Source organism: Egretta garzetta, unplaced genomic scaffold, assembly GCF_000687185.1.
Source record: "Egretta garzetta isolate BGI_Z169 unplaced genomic scaffold, ASM68718v1 scaffold260, whole genome shotgun sequence".
Lineage (NCBI taxonomy): Eukaryota > Metazoa > Chordata > Aves > Pelecaniformes > Ardeidae > Egretta > Egretta garzetta.
The window spans coordinates 2,664,146-2,685,433 of NW_009258662.1; the positions used below are offsets into that span (position 1 = coordinate 2,664,146).

General features: G+C 43.8%; 1 protein-coding gene and 1 long non-coding RNA gene across 14 annotated transcripts in view; both read left to right on the plus strand.

Annotated features, from left to right (window-relative positions):
- The window catches only part of LOC118453339, a 122,745-nt gene that overhangs the window by 85,948 nt on the left and 15,509 nt on the right, over positions 1 to 21,288 (plus strand). For 10 of the 13 annotated variants that reach the window (XR_004843261.1, XR_004843268.1, XR_004843263.1 and 7 more), the window contains one exon: positions 15,488 to 15,611. The exons of 2 other annotated variants lie outside the window; for them this stretch is intronic. Coding sequence is in view for 4 of the 11 variants with exons in the window: in XM_035903853.1 (XP_035759746.1) it covers positions 15,488 to 15,611 (124 nt within the window). In the remaining 7 variants the exon portion in view is untranslated. Of the gene's footprint in view, positions 1 to 5,704; positions 5,868 to 15,487; positions 15,612 to 21,288 lie in introns of all 13 variants that reach the window. One more of the 13 variants, XR_004843265.1, reaches the window with a different exon arrangement.
- On the plus strand, positions 4,498 to 5,619 carry LOC118453340. Its single transcript, XR_004843272.1, has 2 exons — positions 4,498 to 4,673; positions 4,870 to 5,619. It is a non-coding gene; the product is annotated as an uncharacterized LOC118453340 (long non-coding RNA).

Below are 21,288 nucleotides of genomic sequence, written 5' to 3' on the forward strand. Positions count from 1 at the left end.
ATGGTAACTCGAGGTCTGTGCCTTCATACCAAGAAAACAGAATTTGTGCTGGTGTTGCCTCCCCTTTGAGGAACTGACTGCACTTTTCAAGTAAACCTAAGGCTAAAACACCTTTGTTTTGGGGAGTGGGAGGCAGCAGTAACGTGCCTGTCTGTAGCTGTGCAATAATTCATCAACACAGCCCCATCATGAGATGCCCTGCGTTTGCAGATCAGTACCAGGACATATTCCACCTGCAGGACTTCCAGCTGCTTCTCTGCTAAAGAAGGCTGCACCAAAATCACAAAAGGATCCAAAATCTTGCTGAAAACCTACATTAATTGCCAAGATAAGAATAGGCCGTACAATGGGGAGTGTTAAAAGGCAGGAGGTTTATACCACGATTTGGCATGCGTATGCAGTGAATTACAGTCTGAATTAAATCTGTCTTGGGTGTTTGTCTTTACTGTTCTTTCCAGTTCAAGCTCTGGCTCAGAATTGAAGTTGCTCAGGTTGATGTTTATGTGTGCTTGCTGTTCCTAGGATTTTTACCTAGAGGTCATCGTGTCCTTTTCTCTTATTACCAAGAAACTTGCTTGCTATTTGGATTGGATTATGTGATCCGTCTGTTGTAGCTACTAGAGTCAAGTCCGGAGAGCGATTCTGTACGGCCTCGCACGCCCCTCGAGTCATCCTTTTTGTGCCAGGGTCGGAATTCAGCCGTTCCTATCAGCTCCTGCAGCTCCAGGCTTTCTTTGTGCACGCTGCTTGTTTGCAAGCCTGCAAGACGAAATCTAAAAAAACCCTGAAATCGCCAACACTGGAATTACAAACTTAAAATAATACGGAAGATGCCTGTAGAAGGAATAAGAAGAGTTAAACATTGACGAATTGCCAGCAAGCTAAGCGGGGAAGGAAAAAAGTGTGCCAGTATTAAATGCTGGAAGTGTAGCTGTCCTGACTTGAGGTCTTGCTTATACAGCTTAGATAAAATGCAGAAAGAGAGTTAAGAAAAGAAATCGAAACCTAAACTTCCAAATGCCCAGAGAAGTCCTTTTCTCTGCAGGGTCAGGGTCAAGCTGCTCTTGAATATTCTCTCCCTCTGAATCCTTTATGTCTTTGCGAGCGGCGGCGTGATTCAGAAGGAAGGGTGAGAGGTCGCCACTCAGCTCGTCAACGTGTAGTACCAAAATTGCCGCACGCTGCTAGGCTTGCGGGGATGGGAGGAGAAAGCAGAAGGTGAGTCTCCCACTTCCCAGGTAAGAGACTTGGCCACAGGAAGATGCGGAAGGATGAGTAGCATCTCTGACCATCTTCTCCAAAGAAAACTTCAGTGTCGTGCTTTGTGCTGAACCTCGGTGCTGTATTGTGGACCCCGCTGAAAGGTGGGGCTGAGGTCCCTACAAGGTCAGACCAAAACCATTTTAATCTTAAGCAAGAGGTGGTTTAGTTTGCAGGTGATTTAGTCCTTGAACCGCCTCTGCGTGGCAGCACAAAATGGGACATTTCCTTCATTTTTGTTTAGTGGGGTGGGGGTTTTTTGGGTTTTGGTTTTGTTTGGTTTGTTTTTTTTTTTTTAATTTTTATTTTAAAGAGCCTGAAGGAAGATCAGCCTGATGCTACGGTGTACCAATTTGGTGGTTTTATTCCCAGGCTAGCAAGAGCTTGAGTTTTAAGAACTGATCACATACCCAGTTTTTGGTCCTAAAATCTGATTTCGAGTTTGGTGTGGCTCGACAGCATCTGGTGGTCCTGGGAAGCAAAGATCTTGCTGGAGCGGTGTCAGGCCTGTGAGAGGCTGTAGGAGCAAACCTTGGTGTGGGCTGACCCGTGCTGCACCCTCGGAGGGGTTTCTGGAGCGAGCGAGCCATCCCTGCGCGGGGCGAGCCATCCCTGCACGCACGCCTGGGCGTGCTCCCTCCTGCAACAAGGGGCCACGGGAATAAATTAACGCGGAGGTACTGCGGACCACGGTTCAGAAAGCTGTGTTATTTATTAGCCAGAGAGGACCTACCTTGCCAGTGGAGTGATTTGTTCGGAAGAATAAAAATACCAACAAGATAACTTGTAAAAAAACCAGCACTGAGAAAGTTTATGTCATGCATTTGAAAATTGTTGTCTTCTGAGCGGGTGTTGTTTGTTCTTCTGTTGGGTTTTTTAAACCAAAGTTAAATCAGGTTCAGGCAGGGCGTGAAGATACGGCATTCCAGCTACTACATGATTTTTCTTTGAAGGAACGTGATGGCTTTTATACCAAAAAAGCAGATACTTTTTACCTGTCATCTTTCTTTTGGCTGAGTAGGTTTTGATTTTATGGCAGGAAATATTTGGTTGTTTGTACTAGTGGGATGCAGCATTTGACTTTATGACTGCAGTGCGGGTCTTTTATTAGTAAAACTTAATGTGTAACAGGATAATTCCGTTGCACCTACTACTATACTGGCTCGATTTTGTAGAAAATAAGTTTCTACTTCCTTGAAGGCCTTATATAAGCCTTAACTGGGAACGAATCCAGCGTGTTCAATCACAATAAGGGAGCTGCTTCAGAACGAGCTCTTCTTTAGACATAGTCGTAAACAGGTTTATATATAGGACCTGCTATTATACACAAACCTTGCTGAAGAAATGTTTCCTAATAACCGGTGGGTTTAATATATGCCACGGGGACCCTGCCCAAGCCAATTCACGGGCAAACCTGTTGTTGTAATTCCACACAAGGTTTAAAACAGAAGAACATCTCTCAAATCCTTATCTGCTGAAAGGGCTGGGCACTGAATGGCTCTTTGCTGTACAAAAAGCATTTGATAAAAAGGCTCGGAAACTTCGGCTGGCATCCTACGTATGCAAATGCAGGTGCCGTACACGTTATATTTGGATTTCAGGGGTTTTCAGATCCATTTCAAGTCGATGGGTTAGCAGCCTTATTATGGTTTGATCCCTCGCTTTCATCACCCATGCCCAATTATTATACATGAGATCCGTCAGCCCCCTCTCACCGATAGTGCCTGCAGCTGAGCATCAGCACGTTTGGGAACAATAAAGGGCTGTCAGTTGGGAGTTCCTTTCCCTTCCCGATCAGGCAGGACCCAAAATTAATCCTTCACAGAGCTCGCCGATCGGGCTTGTGGCTCGAACAGGTACGCTTCCATCCGAGCAGTCGCGAGGTTTGGGTTTAGGGAGCTTTGTTGCTGGTTTACATTCGGCGTCGTTGGTTGCGTGCTCTCGTAGAGTTTTGGATAGGTACAGGATAAAACGTGGAATGACCCCTCCCTTTGTGACGTGGGGTTTGGGTTTTTGGTTTTTTTTTTTTTTTTTTAAGGACAATTTGCCGTTTTGTTCCTCGCCTCGTTCCTAATGAGCTGAATTGTTAAAATATGTTAATGTAAGGAGACACATGAGAAAGGGTGAAGCAATATACTGACATGTTGAATAATTAGATCATCTTCCGCGCAGGGAAAAAAGTCAAGTCTGAAACAGGAACAAGAAGTGCCGCCCTCCCCCACTGTAGAGGCACCAGGTCTGGCTCTTTCTGCATGCAGAAGCAGGTTAGACAATTAGATCTGTAGCATGAATTAATTTTTGTGAAATTCCTGAAGATTGGAAGTGTCGTGTATCGTGACTGTCTTCTGTTCGTCTGCTGTTTCGGGGGAGAAGTTGGGAGCCTTGTTTGGGAGGGCTGAATCTGTGAGCTGCGTAATTTGTGATGAAACAAAAAAAAAAAAATATGACAGTTGCTGGACTGAATTTGTAAATAATGGCGCGGTTAATCAGGTCTTCTCAGGAAAATCCCTGTGAATTTTGTCCTGAATAGCAGTTAGATGCAGGGAATTCCGTAAAGAGGCACAGGACTTTGTGGCTGCCTTCCTGATAGCGTTTGGCGTTTTGGCAAAGCAGGGCTTCGTATGTCTTAAAAGATTTATTTCTTTGAAATAATAACCGCTTGGTACTCAGTAAGATCCCAGCCCCATGTGAACCTATGCTTGCCGGGACGGCTGTGACAGTACTCAGTCTTTACTTACATGAGTAAGCACTCTCATGTGTTAAGTCTACTTGTTTGATAAACATAACACTTTGCTTTTGTTCTCTTACTTAATCGCTTCCTTCGAAGAGTTAACTTCCTAAGCAGCCACAGATTAGTTCTCTCAGTTGTTTTAATTATTTTTCTTGTCACGCACAGTGAAGGTCTAGTGTTTGTGAAATGTCGTCTTTTTTTTTTTTTTTTTTTTTTTTTTTTTTTTTTGCCCCCCCTTCCATGGCAGCTTCAGTGACGCTGGCACTGAAAGCCCAGCCGAAACGCTCTCTGTCTGCGGTCCTGTCATATTCAATTTTATTTTTTTCAAATCAGGTTCCACCTTTTTGAACGTTAGTGCTACAGAACATAACGCTTTTCCTTCAGGGTTGACGGGGAGCGCTCCAGAATTTTGTATATCCTATAAGGGGGACGCGAGAGACTCTTAGCAGTGGGCTTCCACGTGCTTGCTGCTGAGTAATTTCCTTTTGTATTGCTGACAGGTGACTCAAAGCAGGAGCTAGCAGATGGCTGCATCGTTAGCTGGTGGCCACAGCCTGACGAGATGAGTTTTGGAATTTCCATCAAAGTCAGGATTAGGCTCAGGATGTGCCGGTGGCACAGAGCACCCCAGGGGAGTGTGGAAGAAGAGGAAATCATTCATAGCGACTCATCTTGTGGTTGGGTGAGTCAGGGGTCTGCTGTTGGTGGTCAGAAAGGCACGTGGCTGACTACACCGGCTTTGTGTGCTCTGCAGGATGCAAACTGTCTCTGAACATTAATTCTGCCCTTTTGATTTTTGTCCAGTGAGTTATTTCCAGAAAGGAGTTACTGTATTTTCTGGAATGAGTATTGTGAAATTTTTTTTTTTTTTTTTACAGTGGGCAAGTTTTCAGCTGGTGATTTATCAGCAAAGTATTTTACAGGATCATAGTTAAAAGCTCTTCTTAAAACAAAGCAAAAAAAAAAAATACATCCTGTGCGATAGGAAAAGTAAAAGCATCTCAGTTTCCAAATGATGAAGGAATAACCGAAAGAGCTAGTTCTTGGAATAGTAGCTCCACTGGCACTCATTGGTGATTTCCTGTGCATTTGCTGCAAGAATCACTCTGTGATGTGAGTAGGTGGTACTAAAGGGTTATTACGAAACCAATTTTCAACCAGACGTTTTGAGTCATGGATCGGGAAGAGGGATAGCAGCTTCAGAGCTTTCTCTTTGTTCGAGCAGTGCGCCTGAAATGCACACGCAGGATATTCTGTGCTTGCATGGAACGAGGCAGGCTGGGGATAGGTCTGGTATTACGTGAAGTGCCCTTCTCCGTGCCGCTCCGTCTCGGGGATGGGAAGCGAGGACGTGGGCTGAGGGCTTGGCAGCAGCCTGCAAGGTGCACAAGGAGCAGTTTCCTGACTGTCTTTCAATTGTAAGTATTTTCTCCTGGTTTTTCCCAGACGTGAGAGACAAAATGGAGTTGCGTCAGGATGGATGTCTGCGCCAAAAGGAGGTGGTGGTTTGGAGCTGCTTGGTTCTGTTCTGGAAGCAGATGGGCTGCCACTGGCAGGAGACAGTTGGCTTTTCCATCAGAAAAAAAAAAAAAAAAAAGAGGGGTGTTTAAGGGAATTGGTCTGGCTCCTAAACCGAAGGAATTGTTGACCTACTGACTCAGTTATGAAGCATTAGGGAAGCAGTCTTACTGTGGTTTCTTTTGTTGGTGGCAGATTCAGAAGACGTCTGCGAGCGTTACGGGTATGCCTAGCAAAGGAGAGACGGTTCTAGTACCTGCTGCCTGTGGGATTTATTTTGTGCCAGGAAGGAGCTGAGGTGCTGACTACTGAATTACACCTAAACTTTCTTTCTGATGCTTCTCCCGATAATGCATTGGTAAGTTTATGTACTTCTCATTTTCAGGGCTGAGATGGTATCTTGCTAAATGTAATTGAAAGAAAGCTCTCCAACAGCTTTTTCAACGTGGCAAGGTGTATTAGGTTTTTATTTTTTCACTGGAGCAGCTTTTACAGAAAACCCTAGCTGGCCTGCCGCAGTTTAAGAGTCTGTAAATAATAAGGGGGGAAACTTTGTCGATCAGTTTGACAAAAACAATTGGAAATTGGTGTTCCCTCCCACCTTTAACCTACAAACCTCTGCTGACGTTGGTACTAAGCAAAAGAGGATGGGCCAGCCCTCCAGCTTTGGGATCCTGTCATCCCGGAGTCATGGCTACGCTGTAATTTTCCTGTTACATTTCACTGAATGAACAAGGCTTCGGTCTTCTTGAATGTCACATGAAAATCAGATGTCCATCCCCAGAATGAAATTTAATGATACTTTTCCTAAAATATGCCTGTTATAGAAATGATGTTATTTTTAAGTGGCTCTGTAAATCCCAAGGAAAAAAGATATCAATTAGTGGTTTCTCAAAAAGCCCCATATCATTAACATACTGTTAGCTGGAAGAAATCACGTTGGCTGACGGAGCTGGGTCTGGAAGTCATGCTCCCTGAACCTGCTGTCAACCCTGCCACTGGTTTTGGGAGGGATTTTTTGGAGGGGGGCCTTCTTGGGCAAGTCGTTATTTATTCTTAGTTGCTGATCAAATGAGGATAGTGTTATTTAACTTCTCTTTCAGTGCTTTACCAGCATCTTTTAGGGAGGATGCTGATACGTGATACTGTAGCTCTTGGATTTCCAGAATATTATTTTGAATGCATAGATCATTAGAAGAGCAGGTTGGATGGGGCTCTGAGCCTTATCTAGTTATCTCTGAACCTTATCTAGTTAGCGATGTCCCTGCTCCCTGCAGGGGGGTTGGACTAGATGACCTCTAGGGGTCCCTTCCAACCCAAAACACTCTATGATTCTATGGGGAAAGGAGAAGAGTGATTACTGAATTTATCCTGCTGTGTGACAGGTCCCCTCCAGACACCAGCTGAGGGAATTGCTGGTGCTGTGTCCGAACCACCCACTGCCAAGGGAGGAATTCACTGCTACTGTTGAGCCCTGGGTGGGTGATACCGGGACGCCTCGCGTTCCCAAACCCCCTTGAGTCAGCAGTTGTAGCGAGGCGCTCGCGGATATTTTTTTCCCTCTTTTCCAAAACAGCAACCAAGAGGGCAGTACATCCCTACGGAACCGCAAATAAACCCAGCAGTTTAAAAGAAAAGGAAAAAAAAAAAAGGGTTTAGCATTGTAAGTGCTTCCTTTGGATCTTGGGAGAGGAGCTCAAGCGCGGGGTGACTTTCTAGCGAGCAGTTGTACCGAAAAGCGTGGGAGGCAGGGTCAGGGAAGAGTCACTTGGTTGTTATGTGGGTGTGAAAAGCCTATGAAAAGGAAAGGGCGGAGGAAAATATTTTACTTGAATTAAACAAATAAAGGAGAATGTTATATGAATTAGATATTCAAAGTTAGATTTTTGCCAAGTATTTTTGTGAATTAACTGCATATCTTAAGAAAATCATTTATTTAACCGTAAGCTTATCAAAATGTTCTCAGGAGAGACTTTATTTAAAAAAAAAAAAAGCAACAAAAAACAAAAACCCCATTGTGTTCTTATCATTTCAGATAAAAGGAAAGGAAGCTGTGAATTTTTATAGCCCCTAAATTGTTAACTGTTAAACCTGTATTAAAGCGGTGGATCAAATTTCCTCAGGCTTAACACTGGAGCAGTTTCATTTACTAAGAAATCACAAGTAGGCCCTGTTTGAGGAGGAGGAGTCTTAGATCTTCAACTTGTTGTCATGTATCCATGTGGGACAGGGGAATTGCTGCTCTGGAAAATCACCTGTTTTGGGGAGTGGGCCGTTAGCATTGACGTAGTGCACGGGGATGGTTCATGCCCAAAATAACTGAAAAAAAATCGTATTTTGAATCCTGGGGTTTTTTACATGTATGTTCATAGTATCTCCATTTCCTTGTGGCTTTTAGAAGGTCACCTAACATGATAAAATCTAAAATACGTGGTGCAGAGGTTACATTTTTCCATGCTTCTGGTGATTATCTTGACCAAAAAAAAAAAACCAAGGCGTAGCACATGGCGGCAGGTTTAACAGCACTTTCTGACACAGTATACTGCTTATTATAGAATTATAGAATGGTTTGGGTTGGAAGGGACCCCTAGATGTCACCCAGCCCAACCCCCCTGCAGGGAGCAGGGACACCTTTAACCAGATCAGGTTGCTCACAGCCCCGTCCAACCTGGCCTTGAATGTTTCCATGGATGTTTCCTTGGATGTTATTTATCTTAGTGAAAGACTTGATTTTATAAAACAACAAACAATAAAACAACAAAAGAAACCCCCTTTGTCATAAACAGTAGCTTTTTAAAACACAAGTCATAAATTGCATATAGGGAAAGCACTTGGCACAATCTGAAATGAGACGCAAAAGTGTTGCAGTATGATGTCTTCTACTAAGCCAACACAGTATTTGATGGTTTAGGACTGTGTGGTGTCTTGATAGCGTTTATTTGTGCTGATATCTGAGGGATTCCCCTGTGAAGGTTCACAGACGAGATAGAATTTGTTGGCTTTTTCTTGCTGTTTGTTTTGTAAATTTTTCGAGTGAAGTTCTTTATGGCCCATAGCTATGCAAATGCAGAGTTTGCAGCTTGAAGTTGGCCTGCAAAATGGCGAGCTCAAAATTGGACCTGGAAAAGAGGAACCCTTCCTCTTCCATTGCTCTACGGGAGTGGTAATGCCAACACTTCAAAACAGCAACGTGTGGTATGAATAGACACCACGTTTATCTGTGTGTTTTCAGGGTAGAGTTGTGTGCAGTCATCTCTGGTGACTTAATTCCCTTGCTTTGCTTGTCTGCTGGCAAACTGGGCCACCTCTAGGCAGTACTGCTGTGCCGCGTTGTGACTTGAGGGCTCCACTGGTGCGGTGAATGGAAGCCAGCAGGCGTTCTTGACTTCTAATCAAAGTTAGGGCACCTGAGTTGTATCTTCACGGACCTAAGCGACTACTGAAATTCCCCATATATGACCTGTTATTACAGGCTGCTCTGAGAGAGTGTATGCAGTTTTATTGCCAAAACATGAGGTTGGCAGAAGTGAGTCATAACCGTGAAGATCTCGGCTTTGCTCTTTGATTTACTTTTATCCACCAAAAATAAAAATATGTCCAAGAGTACAGGTAGGTATATGCTGTTCTCCTGTTAGGGCAGAGCTCTCACTGGCTCTTAAGCGTATTTACATAGCTCATAGGATGTATTTTTTAAGCTTTAGTATAAAAGGAGCTGTGTATATACATTTTATCTAATCTTCAGTGCAGTAGGCATGAGCAATTCCTGGAGAAGAGACCGGAATATAGGCCTCTATCCCTTCTCCTGGGAGTCTCTTCCTCATGGAGTCATACTTACCCTCCAGTGCTTTCTCTTTATGGCTTTGTGAATTTTCAATTCCTCTCTGCGCTGGCCCAGCTCCAGCGGGAGGGCAGAAAGCAGCCTCAGCCCTAGGTCTGCTTGAAGTCTGCTGGTTCGAGGACTTTGTAGGAGGTGGGATCTGCAGGGGGGAAAGTGCCCAGCTTCCCAGGTGAGCTCTTAACCATTGGGTTACTATTTAAAGGTGACAATATTCTCTTCCATGGACATGTTTTTGGATTACCGTGATTGTTGCGTGTTGTCTTGCAGCTGATGTTGTTTTAGTGTGACCAGCATGTGCCTAATTAATCGAACTGCTCTGCAGCTTTCACGCACAGTTTCAAGGTTAGCTGCTTCCACGGTCATGGCCGATGGCCATGTGGCCTTGGCGTGAGCCAGCTCAATGTGCTGATCTGGTTGAAACCTAGGTCTCTTAGTCTCCCTTTCTTGTCTTTTGGGAAAATTGGCACTGATCCAACTCATTGCATAGCTGCGTGACTGCTCGTGCTAATGGGGAAGTAGCAGGAACTGGTGGCCAGAAGCAAAGGAGAAGGTGGGACTGTCCCTTTCAGTGACACCTGCATGAAGCTCGGTTCAACCTGTTCAGAAAACTGCACCTTCCCTGTCTATTAATCACGGCGGAGCTCAAGCGAGAGCTAAGTTAACCTTGTTCTCCGAAATAAGCAATCCATTGATTTTTTTTTTTTTTTTTTTTTTTTTTTTTTTTTTTTTTTTTTTTTTTTTTTTAAGTCTTCCTTGTTCTCCTTTGGCATCGGGATTTTAGGTGTCTGGATTTCACTGGAGCATCCAATGTACACTGTGTAGTCAATGTACTCCTTTTGTACTTCCATTTTCTGTTCAGAGCCTAAGTACTCGAGAGGTTAATAACACTGTATGGTGGCAAAGAGGAGCCCATCCCTTACTAAAATTTCTAGTCATCAATGTAAATAAATAGTATGGAAAGAACAGGTATAGAGCCTGATAGGCTCATGGCATTAATCGATTTAGCATTTTTTTTGAACGGCATCGCAAATTGCTCTTCTGCTAGACATTAGGAAAAACTTCTTCACCGAAAGGGTTGTCAGGCTCTGGAATGGGCTGCCCAGGGAGGTGGTCGAGTCCCCATCCCTGGAGGTATTTAAAAGAAGGATAGATGAGGTGCTTAGGGACAGGGTTTAGTGGTGGGATGGCAGGGTTAGGTTAAAGGTTGGACTCGATGATCTCAAAGGTCTTTTCCAAGCGATTCTATGATTCTAACTCTGCTTCGGACTTTTTTCGCCACTTCTGCATTTTGCTCTTAATCTTCCTGATTCTTAAATTTATTGCTATAATCCATTTTTCTCATAGACATGCTTTAAACATAAAAGGTGTGCTCATGCCATACATCCTCTTGCACTTTCTTCTCTCTGCATGTGCGCTTACCTAATAACTTGAAAATAGCAAACAAAGCATGTGATCAGAGAAACAATCTGGTATTTTACCCTAAGGGAGGATTTTCTCAGCGCACAAATCAAGAGTAAATAGTTAAAAATGCTGTATAGTATAGATCCAACCACACTAGCACTTGCATGTACGAGTGAAGTTATTTGCATGCATAAATGTTGACAAAGTCGAACGCTGTATTATCAAATCCGCTGTCAAAAGATGACCCCGGGCATTTTGCAAGAAAGATGATGATTGTCTCTTTAATTACATAAATTCTGTTTTGCCTATTTAGGAGAGCTACCCACAACTCTGTAATTACTGCACACCCTGCCATTCAGATCAGGCTCTCTACTGGCACCATAACGCACAACTTCGAACGAGAGTGGCATGGCATAGCTACAGCATCCAGCTACAAGGACCTCCTTTTAATTGAACACTTTGATTATCACACAATAATCAGACAATTGAGTTGCTACGGAAGTTTGCCAGCCCTCTGCTAAGCGCTCCTATGGAATTACAGAATCATAGATGTTAGAGATGGAAAGCGCATTAGATCATCCAGACCATCCTCTTGCCAGTACATGTTTTCTGCTACTTTTTTTTTTTTTTTTTTTTTTTTTTTTTTTTCCCTGCGGTTTATGGCTAGAGATACTCTTAAGAACTTGGCCTTCCACTTCGATCTTCTGGAGTCTTTTCCACAAAGTTTGATGGCGAGATTTTTCTTTGCCTGCTAGTTGGCCTGAATTTTTCCATTTCTTTGTTTCACCATACTACTTCAAGTCTATGTTCTCATCTTTCAGTACTGCTTCTCTCTGTGGTGTTAACAGCCTGTAAATATGCTCGGAATATTATTACGTGCTCTTGAATATTAGATGTGGAACTTAAGGTTTAAGTGCTGCATGTTCAGTATTTCAGGATTTGGGAAAATTACACTGATTAAAGGTAGGGTTTAAACTGAACTACGAATAGTATAATCCCTCAGGCGCATATTCTATTCCAGTATAAAAGTGGTCTGTTCTGGTGTCACTTGAGAAATTGTTGAAAATTACCTGAAAAGGCCAACTTTACTCAGAAATGAAAATGTTTTTCTATGGGAGAGTTATGCCAGTTAACTTAAGTGATTTTTTTTTTTTTTTTTTTTTTTTTTTTTTTTTTCCCCCCTCTTTTTTTGTTTGTCTCTCACGGTAGGGTTTAAACTGAACTACGAATAGTATAATCCCTCAGGCGCATATTCTATTCCAGTATCAAAGTGGTCTGTTCTGGACTCACTTGAGAAATTGTTGAAAATTACCTGAAAAGGCCAATTTTACTCAGAAATGAAAATGTTTTTCTATGGGAGAGTTATGCCAGTTAACTTAAGTGATTTTTTTTTTTTCCTTTTCTTTTTTTTTTCCCCCTCTCTCTGTTGTGGCATTTCAACGGCAGGGAAGCGATGTGTGCAGGCAAGTCTGCAGCGGGCATTACAGGGAAAATGAAAAAATTAGTTTTCCATTAGTGAATAGTGGAATATTTTCCAATAGTGGAAGTTGTAATGTATTTTGAGGTGTGTGTCGTCGTTGTCCCCCAGCTTTCTATTATCCTCTCTTTTTCTCAAAGCTGCTTCAGTTCATGACTATTGTTTCTTTTTATAGCTTCACTTGTTTTGGTGGCGTTCGGGGGTTGCTTGTTTGTTCTTCAGGGCTTGGTCTTCACTACCAGAAGCCTTGTGCTCCCAAGCAGGGTTATCTCTAAAGTTTTCCCTTGTCTTGACCGCAAAGAGCTAGATCAATATTCCCCCAAAACAAATACTCCGTGGGTATGAGGAGGACAAACGGGCATTGTTTTTGCTGTCACCCCACGAGGGGTAGGCTGGTTGGTGCGAGTTGGCCCATGGCCACGCTGGCCCGAGCCCGTCCCTTCGGAGCTGCCTATGGTCACCATCCAGCACCTTTGCCCCAGGCCTCCTCTGGTTTCTGAAGCATTACTGCAGTTTTTCCTATCAGAGCACCCCAAAGGATGAGAGGGTTGTGTTGGAAGCCTCCAAGTAGAGGTTTTTTGTAGGGTGGAAGCAAGGGCGTGCATTGTGTGCCCGCCGGTGGCACAGCGCGCCTGGAAGCTGGCGAAGGCTGCGCGGTCCCCATCCCCACCATCCATCCACATCATGTTGGAAGAAAGCATTTGACTCATTCAGAAGGGATCCCAAGAGGGGGTTAGCGTTGGTGTGGCGCCAAGAGCGCGACCTCACAGGCCTGGGGAGCTTGGGACCGTAAGCTGTCTTCTTGAAGCCACCGGGAAGCTTGATGCGGGGTAGGGGTGTTGATGAGAGAAGCAAGGACGCGTGTATCATAGGAGGTAAAATTACTGTTAGCGAGTGGATTGAAGGTGTTTGAGGATCAGGTTGTGTAAGTGTACGGGGAGATGAATGAAAAACATGTAAATGGGTGGGTTACTGATTGAGTAAGAGAAAATGTGGGTGGGCGGGTAATTAGACTGGCAAGTGAGAGAGGAGGTAGGAGTGGGTGAGTCGATGGGTAGGTATGTAGCAAAAAAGTTGGAACGGTGTTATGGGGCAACTCTGTGATGCTACCGGAAAGACTGGTAACAGCCACTCCCCTCAAGACGTGCAGAGAGGACCGGGGACCGGGGGGTGTGCAGGTGAGCAGGCAGACCCTCGCGACCTCGGCTGCTTTCCACCGGCCTGCGTCCAGCTCGCGTGGATGGCATGTCATTCACTCTGCCTAAACTTCACTCTGGCTGTGCACGCAGTAAAGAGTAACCTCCACCTTGGTCAGATGGTTGCATTTTGCCAGTGTTCCTGCAGACATATGTAAGACCGTAATCATTATTTGCTGGGGTTTTTGGCTCTAACAAATTAACCAAGAAAGCAAGTGAAGGACAACAGAGACTTTGTCTGGAGCATGGCAGTTTGTAGTGGTTATTCCCAAGAGCTGCAATGACCCAAGAGCTGCAGGTGGAAGGAGTTACCTCCCAAAAGGATACAAAGATGATGGATATGCTGGAATTACAAATGCAGAGCACATCAGCGTAAAGATAAATCTCCTAAAGTTGAAGATCCTTCCATTTTAATGAATGAGACGTGAAGGTAAAGTCATTTTAAGTCATTCTTGAACCTTGACTGACTAGGCTTTCGTTAGGATCTTTCACTACAACTGCTGTAAGGCTGGACATAGTTCACCATGACTAATTTGTAACTGGTTTTAATTTACTATGGCAGAGTTACAACCCTAGCTGTGACCTCTCTCTAGTCGGGTACAGTTGGGCTATTGTTAAAGGTAGTGGCTCTACTATCCTGTTAAGTTACATTAAGTTGTGCACGGTACATTTGCAATATTTATTGTAATAGAACAAGTCCTTTTGAAGCCCAAACAGAGGTGAATGACTACTGCAGGAAGTTACAGGCTTTATCTTAGCTGCTGAAAAGGTGTGTATTTACTAAGGAATAACTAATACGCCGTGTTGCACCGGAAAATCCTACTAGAGACCAGGGCCTGCAGCTCTTTGCAGGCAGTAGCTAAGTAAGGTGAGAGTTTTGCCTTTCTGGACCTACTTTTTGATGAAAACTGCATTGCTTTGTCTGCAGCTGGTTAACAGCAGGATGGAGACCTGGTACAGAGCAGCCTGCTGTGAGGAGCACGTTAACCCCACGCTTGCCGTTGCGTTGCGCATGGGTGGTTTTAGCACCGGTTGCATCAGTTGGATGGTTGCGCCCCCATCATGCTCTGGAAGCAGTTCTGGGAAGGAGATGCCAGCCCAGTGTTACAGCATGTTTTAATAACCAGCTCGGTGGTGTTTGCTCCTTTTTTCATTGCCAGGCAGAAGTTTTTAAAACTGGAAAATCTATTGGGGTATTGGTAATTTTTAAAAGTATCCCTCCCGATGCGTGAAATCTTTCTCGTCTTGAACGTGGTCACCTGTTGCAAACTAAAATTCCTGTAAGGCTTTGAACTGTAGCCAAGCCAGCTCGTACAGTAGTTGGTGTTTATTCCTGAGACAAATCCAGAAATCATTTGCTGTGCTTAGGCAGATGTTTCTTGCCGTTAAAGCAGAGCAAGTCTCTGGCTGATGTTCAAATGCTGTAGTAACTGTGCGAAGTAAGGTGGAGAGGAATGTGTGGGTATGTTTAATACAAGCCTGTTAGGTTGTAGATCTGTCAAAGACCCAAATTTGCATTTCTTACATAAGCAGAAATCCTGGTGGTGTTTACACATGCTTTGTCTGTGCTTTAGGAACTGCAGGAATTGAATGGCTGTGTCAAAAGCACGGCTCTTAGTTGCTGTCTGTGGGATTGCACGGACACTGTTACAATATTTACAGTTGCGATCCTAACTAGAAGTTTGTTTGCTGTACACTTGATATTAAAACTTATCACAGAAATTGAAAGAAACAGTCATAAGATTCTGAGAACACACAGGAACGAAAACCTTGACGTTTCCCTTCTGTTTAATTAATTGTTTGTTTTTATTGGTGACAAGGTTACAAAGCATTTGTAATAAGCATGCTTCATCCTTTGCTATTTTTTCCATATGGGTGTGTGCTTCCTTTTCATTATGTTGTTTTTCTTCCCCCCCCCCCCCCTTTTTTTTTTTTTTTTTTTTTTTAAAGCCCAGCCACTCCTTTCATTTTGAGAATAAGAAATGAGCTTCTTGCTGAACAGAAAAAAAAAAAAAAGTTTCACAAACATTGCAGTTCTGATCCTTCTAATCCCTTATTACCTGTAGGGGCAGGTGCAGGAAGATACTACAGGAGAGGAGCTTTACTAACTTGGATCAAGGCCTGGGATTACGCAATGGAGCAGTGTATTTTAGATGCTACAGAGAAAGTTGAGAACAACGTGGTCGAAAGGTGCGTTGCTCAGAAATAACATCCCTTTGGCTTGGCTTCTTTCACTTCAGTTCTGCCCCGTGGAGTTCTGAGCCCTTCAGCTAGCATTTTAAACGCAAAATTGAAATAGGCTGTGTCAAGTCTATGCATATTACCTTATTTGTTTCCTGCTGTTGTAAAATAGATTTTATTTCTGGAGATGCTATCTTGTAATACACTTGTTGCCCGGACTTTCTCTGTTTGTTTGCTCAAGAGAAAGTGAAGGGAGCCACTCGCTTGATCTCAGTAAAAAGAAAGCAATTAATGCTGTTGGCTGTGTTGACCGTGTAATGCTGAGATAGCGTCTCTAGGAAAACAACCAGACAGCTTAAAGGAGAAGTAAGATTTTTTTTTTTATTTTTTTAGCGTGCCGAACCCATTTGAAATGCTGAAATGGGGGTAGGGCAAGGAGAGTGGTAAAAAATACATCACCCATCCCTTGTGATTCTGTGGTTTTGTCTGAATCTTTTTTTTTTTTTTCCTTTTTCTCCCTATGATCAGCCATGCGTTTCAATTGTGATTGCTGCCCCAAGACTGTAGCTGCGTGCAAGATGTCTCGTTTGCCTAATATTAAAAATATGTGTGTGTAATCACATTTTTGCAGTCCTTCCCAATGGGAAGATAATGTCACACACCTTTGTATTAAGACGCACGGCACTCTTTTTACATATTACTGTGTTTGTGGATGGAGACTCCTGTGCATGGACTTGGCTAGTGTACAGTTCTAGTCTGAAAAAAAAAAAATAATTCAAAGCAGCTTATTATTTATTGCCAGAAATAAGTTTTCATTAGTCAGCTGTCTTGCTTGATCTAGTAGAACCAATCCATTTGTGAGAGAACAATTTTGTCTGCTTAAAAACGTTACGGTTCGTTTACTAGAAGTACTAACCAACTAACACTCAGTAAGGGACCTGAAGACCTTTCTCCGATCGTTTGGGAGATGCCTGAAAGCTTTACGGTCTTGGTCTACAATCGTATGTGCAGACCAAGTCACAGCCATATCACAGGGTGTGAATTCCTGTCAAAAACTGTCTCGAAATGGTACATCCGTTACAAGACACGTCCAAGTAATTGTCGTACTGCCATTTCCATTAGCAAGGTTACATTCTTTGTTGAATAAAGTTAATAAAATTGAGTCCAAGAATGCGATAACTATGGTATGAGATAACCGGTGCTTAATCTTTTCATTCTTCAAATTTCTAACAGAGGTATTGCTGCTTATGCAGTATTACAAAAAAAGGAAGAAAAAGAGCAGATTTATCTGCTAGCATGACTTTGGAGAAGGGACAGGGAATTGCTGGTTCTACAGTGTGTAGGAAAGCGAGCTTCTGAGCTTCTTGTGCGCTTCAGACATATTTGCTTGTACTGCTTCTATTTGCTGATGAATAAGTTTCCATTTTAAATGTATAACCATCCTTTAAAAGACGGGATTTTCAAACTGCTGGGCAGCAGACAGCACCTATGTGCTTAATTCCAGCTGGTGGTGACACCTTCTGGATGCTGAGCACTTGGAGAATTTCACCTGTCATTTGGGTAATGGGTGGAAAGTTGAGTTTTTCCCAGAGCCTGGCACGATCCACGGTCAGCGGTGTAGCAGAACACAGTCCAAATCTGCTGTCTCCCAGGCTTGTTCTCTGAACTGTTATAAAATGTTCTCTTGTCAAACTGCTTTTAAAACACGACGATGCAAATTTGAACACTCTGCAAATTTGACCTGTATTTATATCTGCGTGTTTGGAAGAAGCCCATAAAATTATTTCTGTATTGTTTTCAGTAAATCTCCAGTTTATTATTCTGAGAAAATTTGATGCATCTGCAGTGTGCACGATCTGGCTTTCTGATATGCAGATGCACAGCCTTGCATATCTAGTTAAATCAGTGTAACAACTGCTTTTACAAACTACGTGACAATGTACTCTCCTATCTGAGAACCAGATCAGACTAAAATTGGGACTCGGTCCAAAAAATAAAATAACTGCAATCAATCTACTTACTGTGTCAGCATTCAGATTCGTTTCTGTTCTGTACACTGCAGGGAAAGGAAGTGGAAAATATACGCTAGCATCCAGAAACAGATTCCTGAGTCATGGAGGATGGCCGAGATGGGCGTTGTTAATAGGAGCTGCTTAAAGGTTCCCATTTTTGCAGACTCCGTATAGGGTAATAGATGTCAAAGGCGATGTTCTGAGCCTGCATGACACTAAGGAAGTCGCTACATGACACTACGGATGCCATGTGACTTCCCTGTTTACACACAGCCTGGCTATAAATGTATATGAAACAGTGGTGACAGGATGATGTGCTCGTGTCACAACATCCTCAGTCCTCAGCCTCTAGCGCTGCCCCTTGGTTCCAGCAGGCATTTGTGGAGTTCAGTCCCTCGGAAAAACCACACTTTTAACTGCTGATGCATTCAAACTGGGTTGACCTCTTGCTTAAGACCGTGTGGTTTCCTTCCCTTCCGCCTGCCCCGCTGCTATTCTCGGCTGCTGGCTGGCACCTCTCGTCTGTCCGGTGGGCATCTGCTTCTGGGGGACAGGGCTGGTGGGTAGGTGGGCTTCCTGCTGCTGCACCCCCCTCCTTCGTGGCTCACCCATCCATTCCTGCACACTTGCTGCTTAACCCTCTCATTTCCAGTTCCCTAGACTTACCCGTCTGTGCTAAAATTTGCTTGAGCTCAAGAAAATCGTTCAGCTATGCTCTGGGGTGAGGAGGACCCGTGCGCCCATGCAGTGCTTCTGGGATCACCGTGGGCAGCACTCGGGTGCATCGTGTGTACCATAGGGTCACTTTGGGGTTATAACAGTAAATGTTTTAAAGGTAATCACACTTTAGAAGTGATTTAAGCACTTAAGTTCCTGGGTGAAAGCCAATTGCCAAGGTTTAATCTGCAGCCTAAAGCTCTGCTGGTAAATCTGATCTGGCAATTCTGCCTGCCTATGGGTAGAGACACCAATAGCAAAATCTCTTCCTTGATAAAGAGCAGTGGGACCTGTAATGTCCAGCACAAAAACGTTTTAAAGGGGTTTTAAAATTAGTATTACACTGTAGATGTGCAGCAGAATACATGGGTGGGATTTGGCTCTGATACCGAGACCAGGCAGCGTGATATGTGGGGAGACCTGATTGCGGCCTTTCGGTACTTAAAGGGGGCCTATAGGAAAGATGGGGACAATCTCTTTAGTAGGGCCAGTGGTGACAGGGCAAGGGGTGATGGTTTTAAACTGAAGCAGGGTAGGTGTAGACAGGATCTAAGGAAGAAATTCTTTACACTGAGGGTGGTGAAACACTGGAAGGGGTTGCCCAGAGAGGTGGTGGAGGCCCCATCCCTGGGAACATTCCAGGCCAGGTTGGACGGGGCTGTGAGCAACCTGATCTGGTTCAAGGTGTCCCTGCTCCTGCAGGGGGGTTGGGCTGGGTGACCTCTAGGGGTCCCTTCCAACCCAAAACATTCTATGATTCTGTGAGTATATGTGCACATACATTAATGCAAGTGCATGAGGATAGGATTCAGTCACTTGCACGTTGGTCTCTGGTGCCTTTAAGACCACTTAGGTTACCTGGGACATACCCATGGGGCTGGCAGGTACAACACAAGTTTTATGGGAGTTTTATGTGGGCCAGGCAAGATGCTGTACATCACCTAAAATGACAGGAGGCAAAGGTGCTGTGTTTAGGCGACTAAAGCTTGGCGTAAGCATCCAAGCTCCTGTTGTAGTTGCTGGAGATGCAATTTGTCACTGCAGTCTGGAGAGCGATTCTGCTCGCCCAGCAGCAGGCATTTAGAGTTGGTGGGCTGAAATGCTATCCAGATGCTACTGGATCTCTAGGGATTAGCCCACTGGGGCTTTCTTCCTCTGACGCATAGGGTGAAACAAATAAGAATAGTAAAGAGTTTGAAATATAAACGAGTTCACATTCTTGCAGTGAACATCTCAGAATTTGTAATGGTAAATTGGGATGCAAAGAAGCTTGGTATTTTTATGCAGCTGGGCCCCTGTGCAGAAGAAAATCATTAGACCCAAAGCCAATAACTCCTCCTGACTGTGATTACAGCTTATTGCTTACACTTCCCATATAAGTTTCAGTGTCGTGAGCACATTTATTTACCCATTAAGCATTTTTTTTGTAAATTAGCATTTTGGTTGTGTTTCACCGTGGCTAACTAGTAAGTAGTGAGTTACTCTTTTAGGGAAGCAGGGGACAGTACGTGTTTTGAGCCGAAATACTATAGCACCTAAGAAAATTGGGTTTCTGTTCTTAATTGCTGGTTTCTTTCTGTCTTTTATTGTGTGTTGGTTTAAAAAAAAAAAATAATCAACAAGCCCATTGTGATGCTTTTGATTAGGCTTCAATAAAGATAATAAAAGTATAGTGTCCCTTTGTGAAAGGAGTTTTTAGTTATTGTTAATTGTACTTGTTAGCTTCATTTCTGAAGGGAAACGGAGGTGACCTCATCCTGACAGTTGTCGGTCTCATGCTAGTGTCATTCACCGCCTGGAAAAAAGCTTGGGGTTTTGTTTCTTTTTGCTTTTTTTTTTAATGAGGAGCTATCAGCAGGCCTGACAGGCCCTGCAGCTTTGGAAACGCTGTCCAAACTCTCCTTTGGTAGCGTGGTTGTTTCTGAAATGTTAAGCTACACACCTGGCTTATGTCTGAGGAGCAGGGGACCGGTGGAGTCTCAGACCTGTGATGGTGACCTCTCTGACCACAGCCAGTACCAAACACTTTGGGGAGAGGTGATGGAGTCCTTACAGAGGACAATTACCAGAGATGCGAGGGCTTATTCCTACTCTTTCATGCTAACTTGTCTAATACTCTTGGGTGTTGTCATTATCTCTCCAAAGACTTGATTTCTTAACCCTTCGCGGGTCTTGGCTTTGGTGTATTCTTGCGAGGTCCACGCTTCGTTAGTGCTGTGCATTTAAACAAACGCAGAGAGAGTGTTCCCTCACCCTCGGACCGCAAACCGTGCAGGGCAGCGGTGGCTTCAGGTGTGTTTGGGCAGGTACCAATGTACTGGGACCAGTCGGAATTCAGTTGTGACCATAGTGTAAATGCCTAAATATTTATAGTCTGTTGAGTTCATTGAGCATCTCCCTGTGTCAGGAGAAGGATGAATAGGAGTTCTTTTTTGTCTCTCTTCACTATTCTGTGTTTCTTAAGCTGTTACCTTGTTTAGTCTTACATGAACCTTCTTTAAAATACCCTGAACTTTTCAATTCCGTTTCAATTTATCCAGTGCCATCTGCCACTGTGTCTGCGATGTATTTCAGTCCTGACGAAAATCCTCATTTCTCATCGGTACCTCCGCGCTCCTTCAGAAGGACGATGTGACAAGCTAAGCTGGCAAGTTGTTCCCACCTTTGATGCCAATTATGTAGCAATGTAAAGAGGCAAATTCTGACAACCTGTGTCCTTAGAGGTGTTTGAATACCTAACTCCCAGTGAAATCATGAGCAGCGAGGCTCTTGAACATCCCTGAGGCTCTGGGCTGGGGTCTCTGCTCAACTTCTGCTCAAGCAGTCTCTCACTGACTTTAATCACTCTACTTTTCTGTCTGTCTCAGATGTGTATTTAAAGCTGCTGATTTCTTCCTCGGTATCAAAACCATTGACTTGGAGATAGACAGAGAGGAGGGTGCCAGCAGTTCCCTCTC